We start from the raw sequence: 18,684 nt of genomic DNA on the forward strand, positions 1-18,684 counted from the left end.
AGTTTGGGGGGGGGGATATTATCTGATCTTTTTTAAACCAAAATAGAAAAACAGTCATCATTGTATTTTAACATGCAACATGTTTAAAATGACTGGAAACACTTGCCTCCAGGTATACACGTAGGTCAGTTAGGTCATCTGTGGAAAAACCTGAACTGAATTAGAGAACTCATACCAACAAAATTTGCCTGCTTACTGAGCAAACGCATTTAAACAATGTAAAAACAAACCAAAACCATATATTATTTGAACATGAGCATTCATATAAAAAAGACCAATGCATTTTATTGGGTGAAGACGGCATGCTTGCAGCAATAAATTTTAATGCAAAATTGCGTAAATATAAATGTTCACAACACTTCAAGATTCATTTGAACAAAGAAAGTCACACGTCTCAAAAGGAACAGTTTCATTTGTTTGAAAATTTAAACGGCCTCATTTTATGTAGGCCAGAACACAGAATGATCACTTTTTTGAAATTTAGTACAGCATAGTTTAACAGATCAACTAAGGGTTTAAGCAGTCTTCCAAAGCAGAAGGTATAACGCTTACTATTATAATAAACCTGGTACATGATACTGTGTTGACACTAATAATGAAGCTTTATTGGACATGTTGCTTGCAACATGTGAATGCAATCCCCAGCGTTTCACTTTTTCACTACTATGTTAATGGGCATAATTTTCTGACGGCCAAAGTCTGAGTATTTTACTTCACATTTCACACCGAAACAATCAAATGCAAAAAAATGGCATAGATTAACCATTTAATCAATTATTCACTTTTGTTTTTGTTCACAAATAGTATAAATTTCTCTCTCAAAAGCAGTTAAGCTGCTGATTATATTTTAAAGAGAGCAATCAAATGATGTAACGGCAATGCAATCAATGCTTTGCTTTTCAAAGCAGTATGTTTTCCTTACAGCAATAATAAAAAGCAAGAACATGGGTGTTTTGCATTTCAGACCTTCAGTTGATATAAGCAATAATTAAATTACAGAAACAATCGACACTAAAAAATAATAATCTAGAGTCGGAGAGTTGGAAATTTTTCCTTTTTTTAAACAGGTGTGGACAATGTTCACATAACAAGAAGCCAAAAATGTACCCTTTTTTTTTTTTTTTTTTAACGTGTTCCTTGTAACAGTCAAATTTTAAAACACAATCTTTAGACTTATAAATATTATAAAAAATTGAAAGACTATTAAATTATAGTCAGGGAGTTCACTTGCTAAATAGCAAGTTGTGTTTTGTTTCAATTTTAAATAGCAAAACTAGTCTGCCTATGAGAATCATTTCTAATTGTTTCTGTATAGCACTACAGCTACAAGTCATGTTAACTAATAAAACAGTGCATTGTCATGTTCAATACTGCTCCTTTGACCCGACCTGTGGCACGCTGTGGCACATTCACTCATTATATGTTTAATTTAGATGCAGCAGGCACAAGTTAGCAGCACATGTTCCAAATTAACAGTGTTCTGTGTTACTGAGTGCATTTTGTGAACATGACAGAAGATGAAATTTTTTTAAATGCAAAGTACATTAAGACGTTCTGGTTAATTGATCTGAATCTTGTTTCTTGTGTCTCAAGTAAAACCTTTAGTTTTGATGATTAGCTGCTGAAAAGTAAATATTATACAAAAGACAGGGATAAGGCCACTTAAAAATGGCCCTAATTGAAATTGTATGTTATATGGACCAGATATTAGGCCAAATCCATTTAAATACTTTTGTTTGAGCTATGCTGTAGAACAGGAAATATTTAAGAGCATAAGCAATACCACTTAAGCACTCACACTACTTTTTAATAACTATTAATTTTTAGCTCAAATTATTAGTCACATAACCTCATAAAGCAGAGATTCCCAACCATTTGGCCACAACAATGGCACTGTGAGAGCATTACACTTTCCATTGGCGAGGACTAACCTTAATGAAGAAAAAACTAGAAATAACCTTTCAGAACATTCAACATGCCACTGCTTTTGCTCTTTACATTCACATTTGTGACCACAAAAAATCAGCACTAATTATATTAATTTGGTCCTCTCTCATTATCATTATCTCTACCAAAGATCACAAAATCATATCATATCATTACAGCCTACTAAACATTAGTGATGATTGGTTCTCCCATCACCACAACAAATATACAAACAAAAATCAATTTGTTATGACTTGCAGTCCAGTCCATATTGTTAAAATGGTTAGAAACCCCTGCTTCAAGGCATAAAGCAATCTTAATTTAAAGAACACATTTACACAATCCGGTGGGCAAAAACTCTAAGAATAAATAACTAAACCGGAGCTCTGATCATTCCTAGGTGTCCATCAGCATAATAGGAATCTATACAGTCCAACAGGAAGCAGGAAAGCCAGAGGTTTCGAATCAGTCAGATAGTGTTCACTATGACTATGTTCTAGAAAAAGGAGTAGATATTAATATATATATATATATATATATATATATATATATATATATATATATATATATATATATAAAAAACAAGACAATGTGACAAGTATATTTCTCGCCAATGGCAGGAGCCAGAAGCATTAAGCAGAAATTAGTCATACTGTATATGGTGAAATGTTTGCTTATAAGAACTGGAAATGTCAAATAAACTATACAGTTTTTCTTATAGCAAGCTTAGCAATAAAGTTAGTTACAATTTATGCTACATTCACACTAGCAAGCAATAGCATGAGGACATTCCTTTTTAATGTGTGCGACAGACATTTGAATGAAGGCTTTCTTAATTTTATGTGAATTAGCTATGACTCCGTAACAAATCTAAACTGATGTAAATAATGGTCTGACATTTCTTCAGATTATCACTTACTTAAACTTTAATGAAAATAAAGCCTGTAAAAAAAGATGCATACGAGTGTTTGTCAATGAGTGACAAATTCGCGATAGATAGATAGATAGATAGATAGATAGATAGCTACTTTATAGATCCCGAAGAAAATTCCACATCTGTCTAGATATGTCTAGGTTTATAAATAATCAGGCTCAATTAGAATATATATATATATATATATATATATATATATATATATATATATACATATATACACACACACACACAGGTCCTTCTCAAAAAGTTAGCATATTGTGAAAAAGTTCATTATTTTCTATAATGTACTGATAAACATTAGACTTTCATATATTTTAGATTCATTACACACAAGTGAAGTTGTTAAAGCCTTTTATTGTTTTAATATTGATGATTTTGGCAAACAGCTGATGAAAACCCAAAATTCCTATCTCAAAAAATTAGCATGAAAAGCATGAAATCATGAAAAGGTTCTCTAAACGAGCTATTAACCTAATCATCTGAATCAACTAATTAACTCAACACCTGCAAAAGATTCCTGAGGCTTTTAAAAACTCCCAGCCTGGTTCATTACTCAATACCGCAAACATGGGTAAGCCTGCCGACCTGACTGCTGTCCAGAAGGCCATCATTGACCCCCTTAAGCAAGAGGGTAAGACACAGAAAGAAATTTCTGAACAAATAGGCTGTTCCCAGAGTGCTGTATCAAGGCACCTCAGTGGGAAGTCTGTGGAAAGGAAAAAGTGTGGCAGAAAACGCTGCACAACGAGAAGAGGTGACCAGACCTTAAGGAAGATTGTGGAGAAGGACCGATTCCAGACCTTGGGGGATCTGCGGAAGCAGTGGACTGAGTCTGGAGTAGAAACATCCAGAGCCACCGTGTACAGGCATATGCAGGAAATGGGCTACAGGTGCCGCATTCCCCAGGTCAAGCCACTTTTGAACCAGAAACAGCGGCAGAAGCGCCTGACCTGGGCTACAAAGAAGCAGCACTGGACTGTTGCTCAGTGGTCCAAAGTACTTTTTCGGGATGAAAGCAAATTTTGCATGTCATTCGGAAATCAAGGTGCCAGAGTCTGGAGGAAGACTGGGGAGAGGGAAATGCCAAAATGCCTGAAGTCCAGTGTCAAGTACCCACAGTCAGTGATGGTCTGGGGTGCCATGTCAGCTGCTGGTGTTGGTCCACTGTGTTTTATCAAGGGCAGGGTCAATGCAGCTAGCGATCAGGAGATTTTGGAGCACTTCATGCTTCCATCTGCTGAAAAGCTTTATGGAAATGAAGATTTCATTTTTCAGCACGACCTGGCACCTGCTCACAGTGCCAAAACCACTGGTAAATGGTTTACTGACCATGGTATTACTGTGCTCAATTGGCCTGCCAACTCTCCTGACCTGAACCACATAGAGAATCTGTGGGATATTTTGAAGAGAAAGTTGAGAGACGCAAGACCCAACACTCTGGATGAGCTTAAGGCCGCTATCGAAGCATCCTGGGCCTCCATAACACCACAGCAGTGCCACAGGCTGATTGCCTCCATGCCACGCTGCATTGAAGCGGTCATTTCTGCAAAAGGATTCCCGACCAAGTATTGAGTGCATAACTGAACAATTATTTGAAGGTTGACTTTTTTTGTATTAAAAACACTTTTCTTCTATTGGTCGGATGAAATATGCTAATTTTTTATGATAGGAATTTTGGGTTTTCATGAGCTGTATGCAAAAATCATCAATATTAAAACAATAAAAGGCTTAAAATACTTCAGTTGTGTGTAATGAATCTAAAATATATGAAAGTCTAATGTTTATCAGTACATTACAGAAAATAATGAACTTTATCACAACATGCTAATTTTTTTAGAAGAACCTGTATATATATAAATAAAATTTCTGCTCAGCCCAATGCTCTAATGATTTAAGATGGGACAAACTTACCAGGACAGTGATGGTGTTATGCTCCCCCTTCATTTCTAGTGGGTACTTTTCCCCAGGCAGTGCTGAAAACCAAGTCCAGCATTGGCCTGTTAAATCTTAATCTATTTCTGTTTTCTTTCTATTTAAGATAACTTCATCAAATTTTCCAAAAAATGCAACAACGTTTAAAAAAAACAATATAAATTTAAATATACTAGACCTAACTACAGAGAGTGTTGCCAGATTGGGCAGTTTCATGTCTGCATTGGGTGGGTTTCATTTTGCAGGTTGAAGTTGGTGTAGGAGAGTAGACAAAATTTGAAATAACTAATTTGAAAAACCTCAGGAAAAGTGCCAGAACTCCAGCCAATCAGCCATAATCATCTTACTGGACAGACATAGCTACTTCGAGGTCATTGGTTACTGGACACAAATGCTGACTCGCGTGTGTGACTGTTTTTTTTTTAATTTTTAAATTTTTTTTTTTTTTTTTTACACAAGTGTACAAGGATTAAAGTACTAGGGAAATTTTACCTCTTTTCACAGAGCTTGATGGTTTGGCTCAGCTCAGCAAAAAGAGCCAGCTCTATTGGCTCCCCAATGGCTCTTCATTTAGTAGTACTACTTCTGGCTTTTATAATAGCCTAATTATGAGTAGTATGCGATAACCTATATAATTTATGTTATTCAATATAATTATACTAAATCTTGGTTGCAGAATACTATAGATTTACCATTACTGTAAGTGTTTGCTATAAGGTCATTAGTATACAAACATCCAATAGTTTTTACAATGTTATGAATGGTTCATTTAGACAGAATTTTATTATAAGTGTTTTGCTACAAACTCTAAAAGTGCATCTGGCCCTTTTCTGGCCAATTCTAATGTTACTGAGATATCCAAATACAGAAATATATACAATAAAATAAAACAAATAAACTATCCAAAAAACAAACCATTTAAAGTAAAATCACACTCAAGACAGAATACTGTGTGCCATATACAGTAACAAATAAAACTTGGTTAATTTACTAAATTTCATAAAATAAATAAATAATTAAAAAAAATTGTGTAAAATAGGCGACATGTTTATGACCGACAAATCACTAGATTAAAGCTCCCATGCTAAGTGTTTCTCTTATCCACGCTGCCGTCCAGTAGTTTTGCTGCTATTGACTTCATACCTTTGGCTGATGGCTGTTGCGCAATATTCTTATGTGTGGTTGCATCATCACGAACTGCAAATTATAGTGACAGAATGCTGAATGGAATATTCGCCAAACATTTTGGGTGGTTTTGTGTGCAGTTTTTTTTAAGACTCTTTAAGGTGGACATCACCTGCTAAATCTGGCAACACTGCAGAAAACCCTTACAAACTGCTCTGACTTTTGTACCATCCATTATGTGTGTGTGTGTGTGTGTGTGAGTGTGATATAAATAAATTAACAGAATCAGACTTTCAGTGAGAATGCCATTATAGTTCCTGAATGCTTCTGCAGCAAATTGGCATGGAGAAAAATTATAAGCAAATAAAGATGAAGGACTTTGTTAAAATAAACTGTAAGCAGTAAGTATGCCATGGACAAACTGCATTGTTATTTGGCAATAATGTGCTTATATTCTATAAAGAAATTCATGTTACACTTACCCCCTCTTCATGAAATACACTATTCCTCCAATCAATACTAAAAGGCAAATTTAACATGGCAGTATTAATAATAAATGAAACAATACAAATATATCACAAATACATTATTTTATAATGTTGTGTATTTTATTGTTTTAGATACACTTTATGTGAAGTTTTAGACTTCACATATTTATACTGCAGTGCTGTTGAATGCTTGATTCTACTTAGTGAGAACATGTTGAGTAATTCTCTATGACAGTAAAGCTGAATGCAGGTTAAAACAGGTTTATACTTCTCATATATTATTGTTTCTATACTAGCAACTCATAGATAAAGCAAGCGAGGTCTTGAAAATGAGCAGTATTGTCGGTAATCGTCTCCCATGCTCTGTCTCAGTGCGTGTGCGTCACTCCTATAATCAACATCCGTGCACGTATATATAGTTTATTATAACATTGTGACCATGTGTGCCCATAAGAAATTTTTTATTTTGTGTTTGTATATACAGTATGTGTGTGTGTGTGTGTGTGTGTGTCCTTGTGTAAGTGAGAGTCTATCTGTAAACTGGTGAGTGAGTGAATGAGAGTCTATCTGAAAACTGGTGAGTGAGTGAGTGAAAGCCGTCCTACATAGTAGTCCCCCCGGGTCTCAATCATTACAGCCACTTTTCAGATTCTTTTTCAAAAGTCAAGTGAAGGTAAATTTGCTTTATTTATACTTTTTAATTATTTTTTATATGAATATTTTTGGGTTGGAGAACGAATCGTTGTCAGTTTGCATATTGATCTAAAAGATGTTGCAGGTTCAATTCCTGGTTGATGCTACAGCCATCGATAGCGAGGAACCTAGAGAGCAGCCTGGACTTGCTTTCTTGACTTTCACACCCCAGTATCCAATCATGTGTATCTGCCAGCTCACATTAGCGGAAGGGATCGGATAGCATCCTTAAAGTATGTTATGCTGCTCCCTAATTATGTGAGAGTGACAATTTGAAATGAAGTTCAGTGGCTACATGTGCATCAGAGGAAGCACATATTAGGCTATGCCATCCCTGTTTGGTGGGTGTCGCTGCTGGTCGCTGCTGCTGATGTTTCTGACCTTTTAAAGCCATATAGTCCAGCATGGTCTCTCAGGTCTGAGAGGCATTTCTAACTTACTGTTCCTAAATCTAGGTTAAAGAGTCGGGGCGATTGCACCTCTTCAGTAGCAGCCCATAAACTTTGAAATGATTGGCATTTGAACTTGGAACTTTGGCATTGATTTTACAATATTTTATTGACATATAAAGCATTAAATGGTCTTGCGCCGCAGTATCTGAGTGAACTGCCAGTGTTTTGCTAACAATCCGCCACGCCTACTTCGATCAAAGGAGCAGGCTGCTTGTCAGTAGCGCGCATTATGAAAACTACAGCTGGGGGCAGAGCCTTTTCTTCAAAAGCCCCAAAGTTATGGAATAGCCTTCCAAATAGTGTTCGGGACTCAGACACAGTCTCAGTGTTTAAGTCTGGGCTAAAAACCTATTTATTTAATCAAGCATTTTTATAAATAGATTTGCCTTAGGTAAAGGAGCAGATCTGGGGGACTCATGGACGTAGAGTATTATGGTGAACTGGTGTGTTTAGATGCCGTCTTCCCCACTCTCATTGATCACTTAGGTTTGTTGACGGTGAGGTAATTGTTTGCTTTACATCTCAGGTAGCCCTCATGTCTACCTACATAAACATAAAATGTTTTCTTCTGGCTCTCCCTTTTAGTTATGCTGTTAAAGTTAGTCCTGCCGGAGTCTCTGCTTGCACTCTACACTAAATACATATACACATTATGTGACTGCGACCATACCTAACTGTTATCTGTCTTCTTTTGCTCTCCCCTCTCCTGTTCTCTCTCCCCCCCTCTCTCTCTCTTGAGCTACACATGTCGTTCCAGAGCTGCCAGTGATCCAGACTCATCCTGGTGCCCCGCTTGGGATGGTTTCACTCTACCATGAAGACAGTTCTGGCCTCGACTGGTGTTGACAGCTGTTTCTCTGAGGACTAGACTTGGCTGCAGTTGCTCGATAGGTCAGGACTGGAATTTCCTACAAGTCTACTACCTAAGTCTCCAATAACTACCTGGACTCCATATTAACATAAATTATTATCAACTGTTATAACTGAACTGACTGCCACCTAACAGACCAATTTCTGCTTTCTGTTTCACCCAAATGAGGATGGGTTCCCTGTTGAGTGTGGTTCCTCTCAAGGTTTCTTCCTATTACCATCTCAGGGTGTTTTTCCTTGCCACTGTCGCCCTCGACTATCTGACAATTTTGATACATGCAAACTCACATTCCATACAAACTTAAATAATTATTTTAATTGTGTAAAGCTGCTTTGCGACAATGACAATTGTTAAAAGCGCTATACATATAAAATTAAATTTAATGAGTTGCCCTTGTAGATCAGGGAGGCCGAGACTCTTCCTATTTTTAAATCTCACCCTAAGACATTTTTATACACAACACTTTTATGTCTTTTTTATATTATTTATTATTGTCATATGTTTTATTTGCTTATTTTGTACAATGATGGTGAATCTTTTATTGTTGTATATTGTTTTATTTGGATTTTATTTGATGTTCTTATTATTGTCCGTTTCTCTGTCTGCAGTTATTTTAGAATTGTACAGCACTTTTGGTCAACCAAGTTGTGTTAAATATGCTTTAAAATAAATTTGACTTGACTCGACTATAGATACATTACGCATTAAACTGTATAACTTTATATTTAAATATTACCATATACCTTTGGTTTCTGTATACCTCACATGAATAGTTTTCAAAACGTTTTTATGTTTTTCAAAATGTGTGCAAATTGCACATTTATGGTGATTACATCTTCACATCCATGCATATTTGCACACTCCACGGACATTTCTATTTATATATGATATGTTGATTTCCATAACCATCTTTATATTTTCCATATTTATGCCATATCATCTATATTTTGTGCAGCTAAGTTTTTAAATATTTTGTATATTTTATATTTTTTTCTCATCTTCTATATTTTCTACATCTAAAGTCTTTCTATATTTTATAGGCTACTTATTTCATTTAAAAATTCATTTCATATTGATAATCTTGGTTTTTAAGGTCATAGGTGGTCGTATAAGCATTTCACTGCATATCGTACTGTGTATGACTGTATGTGACAACTAGAATTTGAATTAGAGCAGTTTGGTTAGTCTGTACTTACCCAGAATGGCAGCCGTAACCCCAATTCCAATTCCAATTCCAATTACTGGACCCGGACCTATGGCAACATATTACAGTATTACTTCAAATAAATCTCATTACAAACACTCTCTTTAGGGAGAAAAACTATATTTAACTATAACTATTAACTATATATATTTTATATATATAAAATATTTTCTTATAAACTGCATTCATGAAGTCTAAAGCAGGTTAGCTTCATGGTAGCTAATAAACACAATGATACTGCTTAAGTTTTTTAAGATGTGCTCTAAAACCTGGCAAAACTATGTAAAATAAACCACAGTATAGACAGTTATTCCTATTTAGAATATTAATCTACTGATCAATTTACAACAAATGAAATGTATACTCCCAGATGTAATAAATTTCAGAGCAAAGAAAAAAACATTATTAAAAATTGATTTGTTTGGAAAATATGACTGACCTGGGGGTGAAGTTGGACCTGGGGATGGAGCTGGACCTGGACCTGGACGTGGAGTTGGACCTGGGGGTGGAGTTGAGGGTTTAGTTGGGGGTTTGGTTGGGGGGTTAGGTGGGGGTGGACCTGGTGGTAGATAAATAAACGAACGGAGACTTACAGTTCATTATAGTAAATAACGCTGGATATTTGGCTGCATACCCTTCAATAAATGATTAAAGCTCCAGAGCAATGGACATAACCAAACTGCTGCACTCTTCTTTTGTGATCTAACCTTAAACCACATCTTTTAATTGTTTCTCCATTCAGTCTCCCTTCAGAAGGTGAAATGCACATTTAAATGGGTTAAGGTCTGGCAATTTGGCCAGCTGAAAACTGTTAATTTTTCTCCCTGATGAGGCAGCCATGCAAGTCCAAGCCATGACACAACATCCATGACTAATGAACTTGTATGATTTGGCTCTTGAGCAGATCCTTTCTTTCTCCATATTTCGGCCTTACCATCACTTTGGTACAATCACTGCATTTTCTAGGTCCATTACTAATTTTCTCTTTTTTTTGCCTCCCCCCAATAGATAGCTCGCTGGTGTTCGTGTTGGTTTATCCTTCTTTAATGAGTAAATTCTTTACGGGTGAATCCCAGAACTCGTACTAAGAGCAAATATTCAAAGCTATTAACTGCTTAAACATTAATTGAATGGTGGAGACCTGAACAACAGTATCAGTGGTTAGATTCAAACAAAAGATTCCATGTTGTACAACTTAAACACATCTAGATTTTAATTGCAGGAAACGGAAGGTAAAATTCTGATCTACTCTCATTCATTTTTTTATCCCAAACACATTTCCTCAACGTATAGCAAAATACATTTTTGACCGTGCCATTACAATGTATACCCACCATGCACATTATTAGGAATATCTGTAAAACTGCATATTGATGCAGTTTTACTTAATAAGCTAATCATGTGTCAGATCCACAATAATAATAATGAATACAAAAAAAAAAAAAAAACAGTCCAAAAACAATTTTCCCCCACTTCAAACTAGTGCTTTTAATCGATTAAAATTTTAAATCTAGTTAATTACTACCATAGTCAGTGATAAATCAGAATTTTAAAATAGTCAAATTTATTTGCATTATAAACGAGCAATGTTGGAATAAAGCATGAAAAACTGTTTAGAGGAAACATTATGCAGTTTTGTAATCTCAAAACATTTAACAAATGTTCAATTTAAAATCTCTCAAATGGTAGTATTCTGTGTGGCAACCAACCGATGGCGGGGCTTGAACCGAAGAGCCAAAAAACAACAACCTAGAGCCGCCTGAGCCACCAATCCCACATCTTTTACATTTAATGAATTCTTGCAAAAACAGATCAACTTAAGGGTGGCTTAAGCACACAAAAATATATTTCAATTTAGAATCTTTTTATAATGAAACTTGTTAGCACACCTACTGACGTTTTCTTAGTCGTCTTATTATCCGCACTAAATATCCTATTACAACACACAGCTGGGTAATTGCTGCGATTATAGGACCCTATTAGGGCAAAACTTGGTCATATGATTAATTTGCGTATTTATTTATTTATTATTTTTTAAGCAATGCTAAAATTAAGCAATGCTAAATTAATTTAAATTTAAATTAAGCAATGCATTAACGCGTGAATATTGAAAGCCCTACTTCAAACAAAACAAAGAGGTGGTTATGGCATGAATGTTATGCACTATTAAATTAAAGGACTCTTCTATAAAATGTTCAGAATTCAATATTTTAAACACAGTTAAAAAAAAAACAGTTAAAAAGAATAACAAGTCTAGATTAGTCACTAATCAACAAGTCAGAACATCAAGATCTTACTGCGGCACTGAGGAGGAGGTGGATTCCATCCATTTACATCGCAGACGAGGTAACCGTCTCCTTTTATATCGTAACCTTCAATACACTTGTATTCGACAAAATCTTTATAGCCGTAGGATGATCCTTTTCCTCCAACTCTAATTGCATTTTTAACGTCAGGTTTTTCACATGTTATCCCTGAAAATGCAAAGAAGGAAAAGAAATCGATTTCTAAAAAATATTCAATTACACATATTTTGGGAAATATTGATTCTTAACTGAGAACAAAGCCCTCCAGCTTAACTCACATAAACACTGAGGAGGAGGAGGCTGAAATGTTCCATTAGAAGAACAGGTTATTGATGATTCTCCAATAAGAGTGTAACCTTCACTACAAGAGTATGTGACTACTTCATTATAACCATAAGATTTGTCCTCTTCATCATATGCTCCATTCTCTATTTTAGAAGGTGGTAAACATTTCGTCTCTAAAAACAAAAAAAAAACAGGTTAATTTGCATCAAACAATGTTGCGACTTCAAATTAACAAAAATTCAACAAATTTCATTACGTTCACAAACTGCAGCTCTCCCATCCCAACCATCAACCAGACACCTTCTAGTTTTGATTCCAACGGACATATGTCTACAAACAGAGAGATTGTACAAAACCATGTTTGTGCATTTGTCAGTAAACCTTTTAAACAAAAACTTTTAAACTTAAACACGTAAAACAGGTGACCACAACTTCACTCACCCCTCATTACACTCAACAGTGATTATTGCACCAAATTCAATTCCATCTGGAGTTAAATATCTTCCATTTGTCACCTCACCCGGATTTCCACAGGACCTTTCTAAAAATACAGAAACGTCTTAATTTTCATGCATTGCATCATTAACTATAAAAAGATATATACATACACAAACCGAATAAGGTAAGAATGAAGAAATGTCTAAATGTATAATTACTTTTGCACTTAAGGTCTAGTGTAGTCCACTGATTTCCTCTGCAGGTGATTGACCTGGAAGCTCCTGAATCAACAGGCACATATCCAGTTAAACAACTGAATGTTACAGTGGATCCGTCAGGGTATTCATTCATTTGAGCAGGGTTGTAATTCATGTTTTCGCCAACAGAGTGTTTGCCACATTGAGCTGAAAAGATATCAGAAAAAAAAGAATATAATGTTAGTACAAAATTAGCACCATTCAAACAAATCACAAGAAATTTGCAATGAACAGATACAGATATATGAACAGATACGCTGTTTGCGAGTGTTCCGCAAGACGGGCAAAGATTTTTAATAACTTTTGACTTGGAAAACAAACAAGTCTTGGTTTACGAGCGAGCATCAAGTGATCACAACTGAGCCGACGGTTTTTCTCTCTCTTGCGCTGCGGCGGAATTGTAGGTAATCGTCTGCCCTGCTGGGTCTTAGTGTGCATTTCTTACTGGTATAATCAACATCCATGTACGCGTGTACTGTTTACTATAACACTGTGACCACGTGTGTGCGCGTAAAACATCTTTTATTTTGTGTCTGTATGCGTGTGTGTACAGCGCGCGTGTACTGCTTATTATAACACGTGCGTGTGCACGCGTGTAAAGTAGAAACTAACGATTATTTTAATAATCGATTAATCTGTTGATATTTTTTTCTTTTGATTAATCGGACAAAACCCAAAAACCAAAAAAAGCATTCTTTTCAACACTTTATTCAAAAACAGAACTAAAATCTTTAGAATGTGCACAAACATGTTGCTCCTTGAGCTTTTATAATAATAATAAAATAAAATAAAAATGGACTAACACAAAAAACAGACATGTATGGTTTACATCTGCCAAATATATATAGGGGAACCTTGGATTACGAGCATAATTCGTTCCGCAAGCAGCTCATATTTTAAAACACACCAACGGAATCACTGCTGTAAAGTAAAAATAAAACAAATTAACCTGCACTTTACTTTTGAAAGAAATCGCAACAGAGCAGTGTTTCTGTGTAAAGCAGAGAGAAAGCGTGTGTGTGTGTGTGTGTGTGTGTAAGTAGGAGGGGTAGGAGGAGTCTAAGGCACGATGTCCAATGACGCACGCGTGCACACACACACACACATACACACACACACATCGAGCAAAGAGCAGCCTAAGCCTTGAGCAGAGAGAGAAAATAGATTATTAACGTCTCTAATAAGACTTTTGCTTTATACGCGCGCTGTACACACACGCATACAGACACAAAATAAAAGGTGTTTTACGTGCACATACGTGGTCACAGTGTTATAATAAACAGTATACGCGTGCACGGATATTGATTATACCAGTAAGAGACGCGCACTAAGACCCAGCAGGGCAGACATTTACCCGATTACGTATTTCTCAACAAGACGATTCGTTGTTGCAGCCCTAGTGTAAAGCAAAAGAAAGTCTCATTAGAGATGTAAAAGATCTATTTTCTCTCTCTGTGTCAGCCTGATTCCGTTGTTTGCGCACACGTCATTGAACACCGTGCCCCTTCACACATACCCCTCCCTCCCCTCGCCTTCACACACATACCCTTCCCTCCTCTCGCCTTCACACACATACCCTTCCCTCCTCTCGCCTTCACACGCATGCATGCATGCACTTTGATGGAGACACTGCTCAGTCACGATTCAATTTCAAAGGTAAAGTTCAGGTTAATTAGTTTTTTTTTTTCTTCACAGCAGTGTGTCAGTCACGCGAATGTCAAAGATGTTTCTTGTTAATTTTACTGATGAGGCAGTGTTTCTGTTTGTGTGTGTGTGAGTGAGAAAGTCATCCTGCACAGTAGTTCCTCCCCCCGCTCAAATAAGAGAGGAGGAAAGGTTACTGTGTAAGACAAGAAAAGGGAGAGTGTGTTGCACAAAAACACACACGCACACATAGTGCATATGCGCACAAACACACACACGCACACATAGTGCATATGCGCACAAACACACACACGCACACATAGTGCATATGCGCACAAACACACACACACACACCGCTTGCACGCACAAACACACATGCACAGCGCATGAGCGCAAACACACACGGCACAGACATACACTAACGGAAACACTTATCTGTTATTTAGACTTTTTTTTTTAAAGGTAAAGTGCAGGTTAATTTGTTTTATTTTTACTTTATATTTTGTATTGATTATTTTTATGTATTTTTTGGGGGGTTGTGAAACGAATAATCTGAGTTTCCATTATTTCTTATGGGGAAATTTCTACAAGTGTTTTGATATACAAACACGCTTCCAGGACAATTTATGCTCGCAATACAAGAGTCCTCTGTATAGCTCAATAGCGCATGACGGTATCCAGCAAGACCTTTATTAGAAAGCAAAGTAAAATAGTAATAATAAAAAAAGTCCTTTATTTTATAACCATCATTAAATGTTTACATACGGAGCTACCTCACCATTCAGGATTTAAAAGTTTATTAATCAAAATTAGTTTAACATTTAAGTGGGTGAAATACAAAAACAACCTGCAATTTTTTTCTTTTTTTTTGATATCCCACTTCACAAAGCCTTTAAATGTTTCTGTGCAAGGAGCATTTTCACCTATGACTGCGTACCTGCCTTTGCCTCAAACAGCATTATCAAGTTTGCAGATGACACCACAGTTGGTGGGCCTGACCAGAGGTAATGATTAGATACATTACAGGGAGAAGATTACAAGAATCGCTGTCTGTAAATAGCGAAAGGCATCATAAGAGATCCCTCTCACTCCACTCAAGGACTATTCACTCGTCTTCCATCAGGCTGGTGCTACAGGTGCCTCAGAGCCGCCACCAACCAGCCGATTTATGACAAAATATAAATCACAATTTTTCGCCATGGTAATTGAGATCACGATTCTCTCACTCAATTCTTTCTCTTTTTTGTTGGAAGAAAAAAAAAAAAAAAAAAACAGTGATGGCACTTAAAAAAAAGTGTTGTTTGCACAGGACTTTAAACTCTCTTGTATTAAAATCACCTTTCAATATTTTAATGTAAATAAAGTGAAAAGTTGTTAAACATAAATAGAAAATTAACAATAATACATAAAAATAACTTATAAGTAGCACTTGTGTATTTTGGACACTCATACCCCTTTTCCACTGCTCTGGTTCCCCTGCCGGTTCCGTGCTGGATCCCAATTTTGGAACCAGTGCCGCACTTTTCCACAGAAAAAAATTGGTGCCGGTGCCCTAAAATAAGCACCGAACTGGCCGCTAAACTCTGCTGGTCTAGTTGCGAGAACCCGTGACGTCACGAGTGGTGGGCAGAGTTATAGGGAACGTTAAAAAAATGGCGGAGACCCAAAGTCTGTTAATGTGGAGCACGGACAAAACAAAAGCGTTTTTCGGCATTTTGGACATTCGCCGAGATTCAGCAGAAATTGGAAAGTGCTTTAAGGGAAAAAAAAAAGTGTCTGAGGAAATAAGAGAAGAACTAATAGGCTTCACACAAACAACCGACCAAATAGTGTATAAGCTAAAAAAACTGAAGGAAGACTTTCACCGGTTATAACACGTCGAATAAGCTGCTTTTGGATACTCAAATACATTTTCATACTAGTTTAGAGAATAACCAGTAAACTGACTTCGGCCATGCCCGTTTCTGTTTAGTGGGCGTGGCCTGTGACGTATTATGATGCAGCTCCCGCTGAGTTCCTGTCTAGTGTAAATGCCGGTTCTTGGTGGTTTCCAGTCCAGCACCGGCTGAGCACCATGTAGTGAAAATGAGGAATCAGAAAACTACAGAACTTCATCAGACGTGTTTATATTATTATCATTTTATCAGCATAAGGTAAATGTAACAGTGTCAGGTAGTTTGTTATTACAGTGGCTTGCAAAAGTATTTGGCCCCTTGAACTTTTCCACATTTTGTCACATTACAGCCACAAACATGAATCAATTTCATTGGAATTCCACGTGAAAGACCAACACAAAATGGTGTACACCTGAGAAGTGGAACAAAAATCATACATGATTCCAAACATTTTTTACAAATAAATAACTGCAAAGTGGGGTGTGCATAATTTTTCAGCCCCCTGAGTCAATACTTTGTAGAACCACCTTTTGCTGCAATTACAGCTGCCAGTCTTTTAGGGTATGTCTCTACCAGCTTTGCACATCTAGAGATTGAAATCCTTGCCCGTTCTTCTTTGCAAAACAGCTCCAGCTCAGTCAGATTAGATGGACAGCATTTGTGTACAGCAATTTTCAGATCTTGCCACAGATAAAGGAGTTACTGGGAGGCCAGCGCTTCAGATGTGAAGTTGGCAGTCCTATGAGGGCTCTGGGGTACTGAGAAACCTTTCTACCTTTTTACCTTGATGGTGTGCAAGCTCTTGTAAAACACTTGTACAAGTGCATTAGTATAGAAGGGGATTTTATAGGGGATTTCTATCCCTGGAGGCTTAGGCCACTAGGCAGGGTACAGTCTGGTGTGCCGACCCATTTCAAAGCACACACACACACATGAGAAAGGACTCGAACCTACTACCACTAGAGGGGCACTAACCACTACCAAACCATGCTGCTTGTTGCTCATAATATCATGTTTATTACACTGTACATCTATTTCAGATTATGTGAGCCATTGAGTCTTTTTTTTTTAAATCAACTACTGCATTTTAGACTGAAAAGCAGAATGAAACAAATCTCCAGACATACAAGCATCGAGCTATGAAAGATAACTTCAATCTACTATTATAAATTAAACCGGCTCGTACCTCGGATTTCTGCAACCTTGATGACACACAGCAGAAGGATGAACAGACTGCAGCTCCTCGTCTCACACATTGTTTGCTCGGTTATTTCCACTCCAACTTCTTCAATTCAATGATGCAAGAGGAAATTTGTTTAAATTCAACGGCCAGAGGGAAAATAAACTGAGTTAAATAGATAGCCTGGTCACAGGGTTGGACTGGTTACCTGGAAGGGAAAGAAAAAAACACATCTACAAGTATAATTTTGTACATGCGTTGTTTTTTTTTTTTTACAAAAAGATAACTTAGTTAGGTTAACTTAAATACCTAACTAGCTGGTTAACCTTTTTGTTAGCTAAAAAAAAATCGCTAAAATATTTTGTAAAAGAAGGCGTTACTTTCGGTTTAAACCTGTATAATTTGGCTGACTGGTAAACTGCAAACCTAAAAAAAAAAAAAAAAAAACACCTGTTAAAAAAAATTACCGTTTTATAATTAAGCAAGCGAAAAGGCTTGAGTATTTTTTAGTATTATATATCTATAAATTGAATAACTTTAATTAGCTCACACGCTAGCTGTAATGTCAAGAACATGTTGCATTTTTACTTCCGGGTTCGTCGTCTAACTAAATATACTGCTATAATATTAAGTACAAGAATACCTAGCGCTGGTTAAATTGCTAAAATATTAAACTAACGTAAATTTCCTCTTAGTTTAGGTCCGATTATCTGTTTGAGGCCCTTTGTTTTCGTGAACCTTACCGAACTCGAGGATTTCGAAACGTCAAACTGGAAAGCTTGGAATCAGGATTAACCTTGAGCTATATTTCCTTTTCACTCGTATTTACACAAAACAGCCTTTCAGTCTGCGTCACGAGCAGCTCTACTGAACCAGCTAAAAAGACGACTATCTGCTAGTTACACCTAGATTGTGCGTGAATGGCCGGAAATGTGGTCACACCCTTACCAGAAAATGACTCGCTCTTCCCTAACCCCTGTCCTTTACAAATGTCCATTTATAGCATACAAATCACAGCTTCATATATCCTGTCGCCATTTCATTTTTGCTC

At 36.5% G+C, this 18,684-nt stretch overlaps 1 protein-coding gene across 4 annotated transcripts; it reads right to left on the reverse strand.

Moving 5' to 3' along the window:
* Positions 1–282: 282 nt before the first annotated feature.
* Positions 283–18,568, reverse strand: LOC128510591 (membrane cofactor protein-like). 4 transcript variants are annotated; one of them, XM_053482995.1, is made up of 12 exons: positions 18,377–18,568; positions 17,640–17,841; positions 12,876–13,061; positions 12,661–12,760; positions 12,476–12,549; positions 12,213–12,392; positions 11,926–12,102; positions 10,068–10,127; positions 9,621–9,677; positions 6,403–6,439; positions 4,775–4,836; positions 283–2,422 (listed from the first exon to the last, which is right to left on the reverse strand). In XM_053482995.1, the coding sequence occupies exons 2-11, from the start codon at positions 17,707–17,709 to the stop codon at positions 4,791–4,793; spliced, it is 987 nt and encodes a 328-aa protein (XP_053338970.1). In that variant the 5' UTR covers positions 17,710–17,841; positions 18,377–18,568; the 3' UTR covers positions 283–2,422; positions 4,775–4,790. The 4 variants fall into 4 exon arrangements, with proteins under 4 accessions (XP_053338970.1, XP_053338968.1, XP_053338971.1 ...); XM_053482993.1 differs by having other exon boundaries at positions 10,068–10,187; XM_053482996.1 differs by lacking the exon at positions 4,775–4,836.
* Between the last annotated feature and the right edge of the window lie 116 nt (positions 18,569–18,684).

The sequence above is a fragment of the Clarias gariepinus genome, chromosome 22 (assembly GCF_024256425.1).
Source record: "Clarias gariepinus isolate MV-2021 ecotype Netherlands chromosome 22, CGAR_prim_01v2, whole genome shotgun sequence".
Classification (NCBI taxonomy): Eukaryota; Metazoa; Chordata; class Actinopteri; order Siluriformes; family Clariidae; genus Clarias; species Clarias gariepinus.

What these genes read in the sequence shown, in the direction of transcription:
- LOC128510591 (XM_053482993.1), bottom strand. Translation starts at nt 17,709, where the DNA reads ATGTGTGAGACGAGGAGCTGCAGTCTGTTCATCCTTCTGCTGTGTGTC. An exon ending in ACCTCCTCCTCAGTGCCGCA is followed by an intron (nt 10,188 to 11,925) that starts GTAAGATCTTGA and finishes ATCTACCACCAG; the next exon opens with GTCCACCCCCACCTAACCCC. An exon ending in GGTTACGGCTGCCATTCTGG is followed by an intron (nt 6,440 to 9,620) that starts GTAAGTACAGAC and finishes TTTGCCTTTTAG; the next exon opens with TATTGATTGGAGGAATAGTG.